At 45.0% G+C, this 15,530-nt stretch overlaps 1 protein-coding gene across 1 annotated transcript in view; it reads left to right on the top strand.

The window, feature by feature from the left end:
• LOC115094706 overlaps positions 1–14,949 on the top strand; it is an 83,036-nt gene extending 68,087 nt beyond the window's left edge. The window contains exon 4 of the mRNA XM_029607958.1: positions 13,988–14,949. Coding sequence (XP_029463818.1) covers positions 13,988–14,222 — 235 coding nt within the window. The 3' untranslated portion in view covers positions 14,223–14,949. The remainder of the gene's footprint in view (positions 1–13,987) is intronic.
• The last annotated feature ends 581 nt before the right edge of the window (positions 14,950–15,530 follow it).

Raw genomic sequence — 15,530 nt, 5'->3', positions numbered from 1 at the left:
GGCAGTTGTCAGGTCCAGTTGCACTTTGAATTTCTTGCAAAGAGCCTTCCAATATTTTGCCGTAAACTGAGGACCACGGTATGATGTGATGTGCAACAGGAGTCCATGTAGTCGGAAGATATGCTGTGTAAAAAGGTTAGCCAACTCTGGTGCTGTAGGCAGTTTAGCAAGAGGGACGAAGTGAGCCATCTTTGAGAATCGGTCGACCGTGACCCAGATCATGGTTTTTCCATCAGAGACGGGTAACTCCACAATAAAGTCTGTGGACAGATGAGTCCAGGGCTCAGTAGGAATGGGTAGCGGCTGAAGGAGTCCCCAGGGGCGACCATGCAAAGGTTTCTGCCAGGCACAGGTAGGACATGATTGAACATAGAGCCGAACATGAGCTGAATGTATCTCTCTTGACCTGCGGCCACCAGTAGAATTCAGTCAGAAGTTCTAGTGTCCGGGCAGCTCCTGGATACCCTGTGGTCAGGGAATCATGGGCCCACGCTATCACTTTCCTTCATGAATGAGTGGGCACCGCTGACCTACCTGCGGAAGCCACCTCGGATGCGGCTTGAAGAACTTTGGCCGGGTCCAGGATATATTGAGGCGGGTTGATGGTATCTTCTGTCTCCGTTGTGCGGGAGAGAGCATCCGCTTGGATGTTCTTAGATGCCGGTCTGTAACGGAGGGAAAAATTGAATCAGCTGAAAAAGAGTGACCAGCACACCTGCTGTGGATTAAGACGTTGGGCGCAGCACGGATACTCCAAGTTCTTATGGTCTGTGTAAATGACTACTGGGTGTTGGGCTCCTTCCAACCATTGGCTCCATTCCTCGAATGCTAGTTTGATGGCCAGTAGCTCTTTGTCTCCTATGCCGTAGTTTCTCTCTGCGGGCGAGAATTTGCATGAAAAATAGGAGCATGGCAGGGATTTACCATTCCTGGACAATTGGCTTAGGACGACTCTGACTGCCATGTCAAAGGCATCAACCTCCACGATAAACTGACGTTGAGGGTCCGGATGTCGAAGGCATGTTCCCTGGAGGAAGGCATTCTTCGGTTCCTGAAAGGCTTGTAGGGCCGTTGCCGGCCAATTACTTACGTTGGCCCCCTTTCTAGTGAGGGCTGTCAGCGGGGCCACCATGCGGGAGTAGTGTGGAATAAATTGCCGGTAGAATTTGGCAAAGCTGAGGAACCACTGAAGCGCCTTGACTCCCACAGGTTGAGGCCAATCTTTGATGGACGTGACCTTCTCTTGTTCCATATGGAACCCGTGGAGGATACAATGTACCCCAGAATGGGTAGTGATTCCTGCTCAAATTGGCATTTCTCCAGTTTAGCATAAAGTTGATTATCTCGCAGTTTCTGTAACACTCGTTGGACATCTTGGCGGTGTGTCTCCAAGGCCTTGGAATATATTAATATGTCGTCAAGGTAAACAATTACTGAAGTGTGTAGCATCTCTCTTAGTACCTCATTCATGAGGTTCTGAAAAACCACTGGGGCATTGCAGAGGCCGAAGGGCATGACCAGGTATTCGAAATGGCCATCCCTTGTGTTGAATGTGGTCTTCCACTCGTCACCTAGCTGAATTCTCACCAGATTATACGCCCCACGGAGATCCAATTTTGTGAACACCTTGGCTCCTTGTAGCCGATCCAGTAATTCTGGAATCAATGGTAGTGGGTAGCGGTCACGCTGCGTGATGCTGTTCAGACCACGATAATCGATACAGGGTTGGAGGGACCCGTCCTTAGCTACGAAGAAGAACCCAGCTCTGGCCGGGGAGTTGGACAGTCGAATGAACCCTCGGTCCAGGTTTTCTTGGATATAGGCGGACATGGCTCACGTCTCTGGGAGTGACAACGGATACACCCGTCCACGAGGCGGTGTGGTGCCTAGGATCAAGTTGATAGCACAATCAAAAGGTCGGTGCTCCGGAAGAAGCTCGGCCTTCTCCTTAGAGAAGTCATCGAGGTAACCTTGATGAGTGGGGCAGCAATGTTAATGGAGCAGTCAGGAGAGGTAACGGAGGTCGAGGAACAGTAGTCAAACAAGTGTCAAAGCACGAGGGTCCCTAGTATGCCACATGGAGGATATCCCAACAGATTACCGGAGAGTGCTTCCACAGCCAAGGTAGCCCCAATATGACCGGATGCATGGACTTCTCCAAGATGAGGAATGAAATTTCCTCCACATGCAAGAGACCTGTGCATAGCGTGAAGGGCTTGGTACAAGTAGAGATGGTCCCTGGAAGAGGGGTCCCCTGAATGGAAGACACACGGATGGGGGAGTTTTGTGGTTGGAACCCAATCTGTGGTTGCTGGACTAAGTCCTTGAGGATGAAGTTTCCCCTGGCTCCAGAGTCAATCAGGGCTAGTGTATCAAACTTCCCTTCTGTAAGGAGTAAGGTCACTGGAACGGTACACAGGGAAGCAGGAGTGGTGTTACCTAGGGTTAGCTCCCCGACTATCCCTAGGTCCGGGGCGTTTCCTGGACGCTTGCCACAGCAGGCAAGGAAATGTTCCTTGCCACCACAATACAGGCACAGACCCTGAGACCGACGTCTTCTCTCTCCTCTAGAGAAATTGGGCCCCAGCCCAACTGCATGGGTTCTGCATCTTGAGCCCCCGGAGAGGCAGAAGTGGAGTGCCTGGTTTGGGAGGGTATGGTTCCAGAGCCCCCGGGGCTCTGAGCGGGCTTCCTCTCCCGGAACCGGCGTTGGATACGGCAGTCTACATGACCCGCCAGATCGATAAGATCATTCAAGTCGTCCGGGAAATCCCTAGCCGCCAACTCGTCCTGAAGTCTTGGGGAGAGACCCTCCAGAAATATGCCGTGCAGGCTATCGCTTCCCAAGTTCAACTCAGCTGCAAGGGTCTGAAACTCTACAGCGTACTCAGACAAGGGCCAGTTACCCTGGTGTAGCTGAAGTAATTCAGATGCGGCTGTAGGTCCGCGGGAGGGCTCATCGAAGATCCGTCGGAAAGTGGAAACAAATTGTACCAGATTGGCTAGGCGGGAATCCTGTCGCTCCCATAGCGAAGAGGCCCATGCCAGTGGTTTCCCATCCAATAAGGAATTGATGTAGCTGGTCTTGATCCTATCTGTGGGAAACTGAGCTGGCAGTAGATTGAACCGAATAAAACATTGATTAAGGAACCCTCGGCATAGCTTCGCATCCCCAGAGTACCGCGATGGTGCTGGCAATTGTATGGGCGTGGTCGGTACGGCGTTGGCTCTGGCTACTGGTACCGGAGGGCTGGTATGGTGGTTCCGTCGATTCGGTCAACTAACCTCTGCACGGTCATCATTAGGGATTCGATGAAGGTTTGCTGCTGTTGCAACCTTTGTGCAATACCTGGAATGGCTTTCAGGCTCGAGAGATCCTCCGAGTCCATGGCCTTGCAAACTGTTAGGGTTGTGGACCCTTGGGCCGGCTGAAACTGCAAGTGTTGTACTGTGGGGACCCAGAGTGGGCGTCGCAGCTGGAAGGCAGTGCTGAAGAAGTGTTCTTCACCACTGGAAGCCTGAGGTCCCCCCAGGAGGGGCCCGGGCCTCTTGGACTTAAGTGTGACCCTATGCAACCAAGGATTAAGGAAGCGGCTGAAGCAATGGTCGATGGGAGCGGCTGGGCCCAGGAGGCCAGAAGAGTCTTCACTCTAGGAAGCCTGCAGCTCCCCTGGGAGGAGCCCGTGAGAGCCCGAGCCGCTGGGACTTAGGATAATCCTCCAGGCAAGCGAGTACTGGATACCTGTAGTCGAAGAGGAAGCTGAAGTTGGAGTCAATGGACGAAGCAGGATCAGAAGCCAGAAGTCAGAGGTCTGAAGCCAAAACCAGGGGCAGAAGTTGAAGTTGGAGTCAATGGACGAAGCAGGATCAGAAGCCAGAAGTCAGAAGTCCGAAGTCAAGATAGCTGGGAGTCCGGGGACAGCAACTAGCTACTCCTAAGAGTGAACCTCATTGCAAGGCGAGGTAGGAGTGTGGCTGTAGGGTTTAAATATCCCTACAGTGTCTGACGTCAGCTTGAGGGTGGCACTGGAGTTTCCCGTGCTGGTCCCTTTAAATGAGGAGCTCCGGCGCACGCACGTGCATAGGGGGCGGGGCCAGCCGCGGCAGAACGCCGGTGTCTCCCTCAAGGAGGGAGCGCCGTGTCAGAGGCCAGAACAGGCCCGAATGAGACACCAGCAGACCGGACCGGGGCAGAAGTAAGTGAAGGTCCTGGGGCACGGCCCAGGACCGCAACAAGGGCTGTTCAGCTTGGAGAAGAGACGGCTGAGGGGGGCTATGAGAGAGCACTCTAAAATCAAGAGAGGTCTAGAACGGGTAAATGTGTTTCAGTTATTTACTCTTTCAGATAAAAAAAACTAGGGGGCACTCCATGAAATTTAACAAATAGCACATTTAAAACTAATCAGAGAAAATTGTTTTTCACTCAATGTACAATTAAGCTCTGGAATTTATTGCCAGAGGATGTGGTTAGTGCACTTAGTGTAGCTGGGTTTAAACAAGTTTTTGGATACGTTCTTGGAGGAGAAGTACATTAACTACTATTAATCAAGTTGTCTTAGAGAATAGCCACTGCTATTACTGGCATCAGTAGCATGGGATCTGTTTAGTGTTTGGGTACTTGCCAGGTACTTGTTGCTGGGATTGGCCACTGTTGGAAACAGGATGCTGGGCTTGATGGACCCTTGGTCAGACCCAGTATGGCAATTTCTTATGTTCTTATGTTCTAATACTAGGCTCTGTATTGGCAGTCACCACTGAAGAAAAGGACCAAAGAATCCTTGTAGATAATACACTGAAATCCTCAACTCAATGTGTGTTGGCGCTCACAAAAGCAAATAGAATGTTAGGAATGATCCTAACAGGAATATATTTCTTCATTAAAAATATTTCCATTCTGCAATTTTCAATACAAATTTCTCAATGCAGATAAAAGAAAATATCATATTGCCACTGTATTGAGCCATAGTTTGACCGCACCTTTAGATCTGTGTTGTTGTAGTTACAACGTCTCAAAGCAGAACTAGAAAAAGTGCGGAGGATGGTGCAAAACTAGGTAAATGGAATGAAATAGCTCTTCCATAATGAGACATCTCACAACTTAGGGCTCTTCAGCTTGGAAAAGAAATGGCTGAGAAGGAATATGATAGAAGTTTATAAAATCATGAATGCGGTGGAACGAGTATTTTATTTTTACCTAATTTACATACTTCTTTTTCAGGCACTTCAAGGTAGATTACGCTCGGGTATAAAAAGAACAGTCATTTTTCCTGTCAAATAATACTAAAACAATGGGACACTCATTGAAACCAGCAGATTTAAAATAAATCACAGAAAATACCTTTTCACCCACTGTACATTCAACCTATGGAATCTGTTGCCAGAGGTCATGGTCAAGGTGACTAGCATAGCGGGATTTAAAAGTGTTTTGGACAAGTTCCTAGAGGAAAAGTCCACAAAACATTAATAGCCAGGCAGATTAAAGAAAGACCTTGCTATCCTTAAGAGCAAGTAAACAAGAAATAGGTCTGCTTTAAGGGATCTGCCAGAGATTTGAATCCCAGACTGGCTAGTAGGAGACAAGATGCTGGGCTTGATGGACCTTGGTCTGACCCAGTATGGCATTTCTTATGTTCATATTTTATTATGTCTGCTAGATTGATTGTAAAGTTGAAGCTTGTGTAGAACATGACTGCTAGACTGATTCTTGTTAGATCATGAGGAGAGAGAGAGAGAGAGAGAGACACTCTCATGTTGAATGAACTCCATCTATTGCCTACTGTGGCCAGGATCAAATTCAAGATATTAACAATATGCTTTAAGTGCTGAAGGGAAGGTGACCACTTTATTTAAAAGAAAATGGCACTCCCTGGTTCATGATATAAGTTGCAGTCAAGTGGCTTTGTTGAAAACCCCTCCCCTTTCTAAGCTAAGACGTGTAAAAACAAGAGCTAGGGCTTTTTCTTCATTAGTTCCCACCTTAAGGAATAAACTGTCCTAAGAACTGAGGCATGAAACAAATTATTCTACCTTTCAAAGGGGCTTTAAGACCTGGCTGTTTAACCAATTGGGTCCAGATTGGGTCTTAGCATTTTCCTTAGTACGTTAGGCTTTAAACACATGCGTCTTAATACACAGGCTCCTAGTGTTGTTTTCTAGTGAAATAACACCCAGAATATCTACTATGATATCATTTTTTTTTGTTGATAAAAATAAAACTTGTTCTATCACGTAATGAACTTCGGCCCAGAATTCCCTCAGCTTTGGACACATCCTAAAGATGTGAGTATAAGAGTTCTCCTTTCCCTATATGCTCCTGTTATTAAACAAATTATCACTGTATTTCTAATTAATAGACTGACCTAGTATTTGTTTGCCATTTTCCATCCAAATTCCCAGATGTCGGAAAAGTATGATCTTGTTTTCAAATTTATTGTTCCATTTTTGTAGGTGGTCCCTGCTTTCATGTTCTTCCTACATAGTTAAGGATGCATAAGAGTGTAAGATAAACAAATAGGAGAAAGCATGCAGAGACGTGGCTTCAGGAGTGCTTTCCAACACAGATTTGTAGAAAAGATAGGTGTGGATATGGAGACGTTTGTGGAAGGGGTGGGTTTGAACGGAATGGAGGGTGTGGATATATGAGGGAGTTATAGGGGCATTGTGGAACAGGAAGTGAATGGAGTTGGGTGGGGATGTGGGGGGTATATGGTGTCATGTCTGTGTGAGTACTTAATGAGTGGTATGGTAGTGAAGATGTGCATTTTGGGATGTGGAGGTAGGTATGTATTTGGAGTATAGGACTTTGTGTAGTGTCATTAAGTAGGAACAGGGTATCTGGAAGGATGGATGTTTGGAGTGGGTAGGGGGTTGCGTTGAGGGCGAAGTTTGTAAAGGCTTTGTGTGTATGGGCATATGAGGAGTGTTTTTTTGGGAGTATAGCTATGTGATAGAGTTTGTGTGGGAATGCTTGTGGGTGTTCATTGTATTTGTGTAGATGTATGTATGTGTGTGTGTGTATGTGTGTGTGTGTGTGTGGGGGGGGGGTGTACATATTGGATGTGTGGTGGGGATTGTGCACATAGGGGTGTGATTAGAATAAGTGTATGTATGAGGTGCTATCACTGTCTCCTTGCAGTGACAGTTTTAAGTTTTTGCCACACCTAGGCACTATTGGCACTGTCATAGCCCTCTCCCCACTCCTCACCCCCCACCAAGAAGGTGAGATAAACAAAGCAGAAGATCTCAGGTACTGACCCACAGTTTCCTGCAGCAGGAATTAGAAAAGTCTGAAGACAAACATTTTCTTCTTAATTTTTACATTATAAAAATAATTTTCCAAACTTGTTTGTCTGTAGAATTCATTTCTTTTATTGCATAAGGAAAAGAGAACTCAAGTATCAGTACAGGGAGGAGATTCAGGGATGAGGAGAGGATGAAACGACCAGAGATCGGGAGAGGAGATGGAGGACCGGGGATAGTGGAGAGAGGAATGAGCAGAAGAGAACTGGGATTAGAGAGAGGAAAGAGGATTGGGGATGGGGAAGATGAGAGATGGTGAAGATCAGGAAAGATAGGCAGAAGACTGGGAACTTGGGATGGGGAATCAGAGGAGGGAAGATCTGGTATTAGGGATTAGAAGGAGGATTCCAGGATCTGAGAGAAGAGAAAGGAAGGCAAGGAGATTCCAGGATCTGGGAAATAGGATCTGAGATCAAGGGAGAAAGGATTTGAACTGCAGTGTGAGAGAGAGGATGGGGGAGGAGGGAAGCGTCCTTATTGGGTGCTCCAGTCCTGCTACCTCTTTCATCCCCTCTCTCTACTACCAAATCTGGGGTACAATCCCACAGATACTTGGCACTAATCCCTTTTCTAACTCACACACACACACACACACACACACACACACACACACACTGCCTTCCCTTCTCCTTGTTCCCCCCTCTCTCTCATGCAAACACATGCCGCCCTACCAATCCCCTCTTACCTCCTAACCCCTTTCCTCACCCCTAATGATCCCCCACTCAGCCCCTCTTATCCTCCTCAAAATGACCTCCCTTTACTCCAGGCTCACCTCTCTCTTCCTGTTCCCTGCATCAGGAAGCAAAGGATTCAGTACAGCTGGGAGCCAGCAATTCTTCAGCCAGCCTGCTGCCCTCAGTTTTTTTTGCCATCCTAGGCACAGACCTAGTATGCCTATTGATAGATCCAGGCCTATGTCTGTGAGGGGTATAAATGTGGGTATGTTGGGAGAAGGGGTGTGTGTGTGGGGGGGAGAGTATAAATTTGTTGTAGAGGGAGAAGGAAGGTATAAGAATGTGCATTAGGGGTGTGGGGACTGTATGGATGGTATGGGAATGTGGAAGTGGAGAATGTGTGTGTGTGTGTGTGTGTGTGTGTGTGTGTATGTGAGTGTGTGTGTGTAGGGGGGTATAGGGAAGGGTGTTTGTTTATGTGGTAGTTGCAAGTGAGGGAGTGAGGGCAGTGAAGAAATGTGGATTTGTGTATGAGGGATGTGAGTGGTGTGGTTGTGTGGGTGCAGAGGATGTGTATGTGATGCCTGGCTGTGGGTGAGGGTGTATGGGGACACTATGGGGCATTAAGCTTCTGTATGTGTGCTTTGGGGTCTGTGGATGTGAGAGTGCTGTTGGTGAGTGGGTGGGTGAAGGTGTGTGTGTGCATGTGTCTAGGAAAGTGTGGAAATGTATGGCTGTGTGAAGGTGTGTTTAGGGGGAGTAGGTATAGGGGGTGTGTGTGTGGAGGTTTCTGTGGAGGGGCATTTGGAAGGGGTAAGAGTATGGTAATTTGTAATGGTGTGAGGGAGATAGTGGGGTGTATATGTAGGCAGATGGGGTGTGTGCACTTAGGGAGGCCAATTTTATAATGGTGTGTTGGTGAATGACGTTTGCCTATACCAAGTGGGTATGTTAGGAGAAGGGATGTGTGTGTGTGGGGAGGGGGGGGGGGTTATACATTTGGTGCAGAGGGAGAAGGAAGGTATAAGAATGTGCATTAGGGGTGTGGGGACTGTATGGATGGTATGGGAATGTGGAAGTGGAGAATGTGTGTATATGTGTGTGTGTGTTTAAGTCCACTTTGAAAATTAGGGAGTTCATGCATACGTTAGCGCGGCATAGGTGCACACATTTAAATCTTCTAGGAAGCAGGTGTAAATGTGTATATGTGCATTTATGGGTGTACTTTCAAAAATACGTGCTTAAATGATTTCCTCACCCCAACACCTCTTTGTAGTACATATAAAAGTGCACACAGAATCTCTTCCACATGTACCTTTGTGCATAAAAAAGCCGATTTATATTGATACAACCAGGTATTATGTTCATAAATGCTTCCGAAAATTCACTCCAGAAAGTGCCTTTTTGTTCCATCCTTTGCCAGTTACTCCAGTTATTTTCCCTGTTTCTGTCTCTCCCTGCCTTGCTCTGTCTCAAAGTGCTGGTAGGGTGAGTAGTGGTGGAATGAAGCACAGGTCAGCATCTAAGAGTTTCCCATGGAAAGCAATGAGGATATTTTTTTTTTGCAGGTTTTGTTTCTCTGAAAATACTGATCTGATATTGCTGGTTTTCAAACATGTCTGAGATAATTACCTTCTCTTCCTACATTTCAAATTTTGAGAATTTCCATCCCGTTTTTGGAGAGTTCTGGTGCTTTAAGACAGACGGTCATTCAGACATTGATCCCTTTTGTATAATTCTTTCCAAATGTTAGAAAGAATTAAACAAAAGCAAATCAAGTCTTGTAATTTGAAGAAGTATGCAGGAGGTTCTCAAATTGTGAGGTCTCTTGAGTTATTTATTCTATGCTCATGCAACCATGAAATGGCTAGATAAGTTATGCATGAAGAACATAAGAACCTTGTACAGAACAGCCCTAAACCTCAAACAAGCAATTTAACTTTTTAGCTAAGGTGGTGAAGAATAAGTCACTCAGCTCTTCTCTGTTTCAGCCATGTTTTCAGATGTTTACCATTTTTAATAGCATCCACCCAGACTTCTCTCTGCTTCCATCTGTCTCTTTTGTCTTCTATCATGCCCCTCAGTACTAACAGACCTATTGACCAAACCATGGGCTTTAGCTCCTGTGGTATTCATTCAGTGTACTGAAATTTAGTGAATACTATGCTAGGTTGTGCCTGCAGCCAGAAACATGCAGTAGCATCAATGGGTTACTGCCCATGGGAACATGCATTCCTGTTTCCCCTTCCCCTGGTTGATGCTTAAAGGGGCATTAAGCTCTGACTTATAAACATCACCCTGTAGGGCGATATCTACTGTTTACCAATGATGCACCAGTTATGGATCATGATAGCCATGCACAGCATAAATTCTGACAGGCCTGCAATCTGCTATAGCCTGAGAAGGACTTTTACTCAGGTGAACTTTAAACTACCTTGCATCAGTGGAAACTAAAGGCCTTGTTCCAAACAGTATTAGAGGCCTTGTTTCCAGCAATATGGAAGGTGTTATCAGATGTTCCTGTTTCCAGTTCCTGTGCAAATAAAGAAACCATACTGAAGAGACAATACAACAAGATCCTAAGCAGAATGTCAGGGACAGGCAAGCAGACCCCTACCTTTGCAAAGAGGAGCAGCCTGGAACAATGCTGACACTCTGACCACAGCTTGGGATGACTACGTGACAGTTTCTTCCCCAAAGAAACTGGGGAGGAAAAGGGACCTGCTAATGTGGCAGTCCCCCCCCCCCTCCTGAAGTAATGTGGCAAGAGACCCTCCACCCACGAGGGTACGCATGAGCTTATGCATTTTTATCAGCTGGGAAGTATAAGACAGGGGTGCCAGGAGGCTAAAGGGGGTTCTGTTTCAAAAAGAGGCCCAGTTCCAGGAAAGAAAAGAAGTTCAGTTCCAGAAAAGAAGAACCTTCTGGCAGAGCAACCCGGAAGCCAAAAAGGGAGCAGTAATGCCAGGCACGCCCCCCCCCCCCCCCCCCCCCCACGAAAAACAAGAGTCCCAAATCCTGAATGCAAAACCAGGGAGAAAGTCCTGAGAGCGAGAACCTGTGCTGAGATGTCCCTGGAAGCCAAAGAAGGATCCAAGGGCGACCAGATCTCCCGGCTATCATGAAGGGTGAGAGCCAGCCCAGGCAGCAGGCAAGCACCAGAGCCAGGAAGCAAGCCTCTCCCCTGCCCAAGCTCTCCAGGACTCCAGCCGGAACCTGCGTCTGAAGTGACCAGAGGAACCACCCGAAAATTAGAATCAGGGGTAAGAAGTTAGTCATAAGTATTAGTATCTTAAGCAGGCTAAAGTTTATGACATGTTTTGATACAGAACTTTCTTTAGGGAAAACTGGTGCTTAGTAGCCAGGATGTCAAGGCTAGGAATTATTGTTATTTTCTAAATGCTATGTCCTGCCAAATCTGATAAATAAAAGTCTATTTCTGAGGAACATACACGTTGTCTTTTGCTTGACTTAGGATCGCAAGGAAGGTGGGAGGGCAGCTGGCAGTGTCCTTTACCAGACAGACCCCTGCATCCCCCCTCCCAACCTCCCTAAAACCCTCTGGCAGAGAAAGAAACCCCTCCAGAATATGAACTTCCTGCAGGATACCCTCCAACAAGACCTACTCCTCATTTCACAACACTGCTTCCCACCCAAAATGCAAAAAATGACCCCTCCCTCAATGTGCAGCCATACTTCCTTAAGATCCCAACTTCTTACCATTGGATTATTATGGCATAAATTTTATTTGCAAAAAAAAAGCAAAACAAAAATAACATATCAATATCTGTTGGCAAGGATCAATGGTTATATATGATTGGACACAGCAAATGTTGTTTACAAGATGGGCTATTTGCGATGCTAATAGACCATAATATGAAGGTTCTATAATTGCAAACATTGTTGAGTGAATAGTAGGAGCAACACAATAAGAAAAGTGTATTGATGTTAGATTTAATCTTGGGAGTTTGTATGTTTAGGTTAAAATGAATCATGACATTTATCACAATTCATATTAATCCATGTGTATCTTAATTGGATGATTTGCATGCATTTACATTTGCTACAATTCATTAACTTTTGTCACACATTATCCCTGATTTTTTTTCACATAATTGATAACATAGAAATATATTATCTATCTCATGTGATAATGCATTATATGTGCTGAGCATGCCAATTTCAGTGTTTAACACACTTTAATGCCTAAAGTAATTAATAAGTTTTAGTGTTATGTTTTAGTTATTGTTTTTTTATATGATTCGATGATGCATTTTATTTTCTTACTTTAATTTATTGTACACCGTTATGATGGTTTTACTGAAATAGCGGTTTAAAAATAAATAAACCTATAAACCTATAAACCTATTATCACAGTCCACTAAATAGGTCTGTCAATTAGCTAATTTGCCAACAGAACCTCTAAGTACATGACCAGAAAATAGCTAAACATCAAGGATCTCAGCAGAATACATCAAGGATCTAGGAGTTATTATCGATCCAGAATTATCTCTTAATAAACATATCTTGACGAAAGTAAGAGAGGGCTATTTCAAACTAATGACATTGAAGCGCCTGAAACCCCTACTCTCACAAAATGATTTCCATACAGTCATACAGGCCTTAATATTTGCAAGCACAGACTATTGCAATTCTCTATTTTTAGGTCTCCCCGCCTCCTCCATTCGTCCTCTTCAAGTCCTCCAAAATGCTGCAGCAAGAATTTTAACTGGCAAAAAGAGAACTGACCACATTACTCCTATTTTAATTGACCTTCATTGGTTACCCATTGAATCACGGGTGAAATTTAAAACACTCTGCATTCTGCATAGGCTTATTTATGGTGAACAGGTTCTACAAATAAGGGCTTACTATCCTTACCCTCTGTACACTCAGCGCACCTGAATCAAGTTAGGGAGAGAGCGTTATCACTGGCAGGACCCAAAATCTGGAACACGCTACCAACTATTCTGCGACTTGAGACCAATTTTAGAAAGTTTAAGCGTGATTTAAAAACTTGCGGGTAGATTTTCAAAAAGCGTGATTTGGCGTACTTTTGTTGGCGCATCAGGCGCAAACAAAAATATGCTGGATTTTAGTAGATAACCCACCCCCCCGGCCCTGTCTAAACCCCCCCCTTACCTTTGTCAGGGAATTTACGCCTCCCGGAGGGAGACGTAAATCCCCGCGCACCAGCGGGCCGCTAGCGCGCTGGGACGCGACCTGGGGGCGGGTCCGGAGGGCGCGGCCATGCCCCCGAAACGCTACATCCCGCCCCGAAAACGCCGCGCGGATCGGGCCCGCCCCCGACACGCCCCCCTCGGAAAACCCCGGGACTTACGCGAGTCCCGGGACTCTGCGCGCGCCGGTAGGCCTATGTAAAATAGGCACACTGGCGAGCAGGGCTCTTAAAATCCGCCCCTTGGCTTTTTAGCGAGGCATATACAGTTTGAGCTTAGTGTGCTTTTATGCTTCTATTCTATATTTTATGCCTTTTACTGTTTTAGCCAATTTCTGTTTGCTGCTAATAATAATTTTATTTGCCTTTTATCTCTTTGTTTTATTAGTATACTGTTAGGCCTGAATTTCATGTTTTACTATAGTTGTTATTTATATTACTATTATTCCATGAACTTTCCTATTTTATGATTAAGTTGTTTATTTTAAGAATTTTCTTAGGCCTCACTGATCATATTTACCTTTAGTTATTATTTTTAATAGTTCTTACTTTATGTACAAGAATGTTATGACCGTATTTGTTTTTGTATTATTGATTGTTCTTATTGTTTACTATGTTGTGAACTGTTACAATGGCTTGTCTTAGTGATGGTCTATAAAATCTAATAAATAAATAAACTTACGAGCATGAAATATGATTGGAAAGGCAGGATGCACTTAAGGAAGCAAGCATACAGTAAGACCAAGAAAGATAAAGACAAGCAGCATGTCAGACATTTTTCAGGAAGCAAGAAAACAGCATGTGTCTTTATTGTTTTTATGTATTTATTTTACAGAACTTATAAACCACCATCGGGCCAGAATCTGTTCATGGCGGATTACAACAAAAGACCCAAGCTCAAAGCACAGAAGGATACCAATGTCCTAACAGAGAAACAAGCACAACAAAAAGTGACAGGAGGGAGAATGCACAGGGGAAAAGCAGGACTGAATGACACACACTACACACATAGCAAGTGCCTTACCAGACTGGGACTTAGAGACAAGCACCACACAAAAAGGCATTTGTAGATACACAGACAAGACGTAATGTTGGACAATGACAGACATATATAGGGAAATGTTCATGCGATAAATCTCTACCAGCCAGAATTGGTCTCCTGGGTCCTCATTACCCTAAAGTTTCTCAAGTATTCCAATATTTGTGAAAAACAGCCTTTTAATCATTTATTTTAGATGCAGATACTAAAAGAGAGAATCTCTGCTTTGGAATACAGCACTTTGGGGATGATATTAAAATGGATCTAACTGGATAGCTGGCAAGCTAACTAAATAGTGATTGAAAATATTCCTAAATTGGTCAGCCGCTATCTAAACTGTATTGAAATTTCACCTCAAATTGCCTTAAATATGATGCTACAGTCTAGCACCTTTGCAACTGGAACTATTCATTCTTAGAGTTAAAACAATTAGAACTTAGTCATAATTGTTGATCTATTTAAGGACACATTAGCTTTATCAAATTATATTGTTATCCTGCTGTGTGATGTTTTCTCCCTTTATGCATGTGCCTGGTCCACCTTAAATCCCACATAGAGAGAGAGAGAGAGAGCTCTGTAGATAGGACCCCTGCTGGGCAGGGAGAGTCCAGATGGTGGGACAAACTGGGGCAGAATAAGAGTGTGAGCCCAGCTGAGATCACGAGGCCCTGTATCTCCAGGAGCAACGAGCTCTTGCCCTCTCTAAAGATACACTGTCCTGAAGTAAAGCAATCTGACATTGTGTGAAAGTAATGTATACGAGAATAAAACTTGAAATTGCATTTGAAAAGGCTGGAGTTAGTGTGGTTTTCTGCTCCAGCCTCAGTGATTTGCTCAGTCACCCTCACATAAGGTGTCAGGTCGGGGATAATTTTTCTAAGCTTGGCACAGAAAAACCCCAAGTCTCCACAGGAAGACTGTGAATTGAAATTTGTTGTGTGGCCTGCCAAGAAGTTGGTGGCAAAGTGGTGCTCTAGAAGTGGGTACAAGAGCATAAGAAGTAAGCAGTTGAAGTGTGTGGCTCAGGGAGTACACAGAAACAATGTAGAAAAGAGAAGAGGAAATGTTTGTGGAAATCCTGCCTAAGAAAAGTAGCTGGAACAGAAGAACAGTGCTGCTAGGGTTGCAAAGCGCTGAAAGTCAAAAGCTGGCTAGCTCAAGGAAGAGCACAGAAGACAAAAAAACTGAAACTGTCTTTAAACAGAGAGTGGTCTGTGGGGCCTGAAGGTAAGACGGTTTAGGTTTTCCTTTGCAGATTAAGGAGACACGCTCTGTCTGAAGTTAGAACTACTATACAGTGAAGTTAGTGCTGGAGAAACAGGAATTTCTTTCCTTAATT

Source organism: Rhinatrema bivittatum, chromosome 6 (assembly GCF_901001135.1).
Source record: "Rhinatrema bivittatum chromosome 6, aRhiBiv1.1, whole genome shotgun sequence".
Taxonomy (NCBI): domain Eukaryota; kingdom Metazoa; phylum Chordata; class Amphibia; order Gymnophiona; family Rhinatrematidae; genus Rhinatrema; species Rhinatrema bivittatum.
This window is presented reverse-complemented; position numbering and strand designations above follow the sequence as displayed.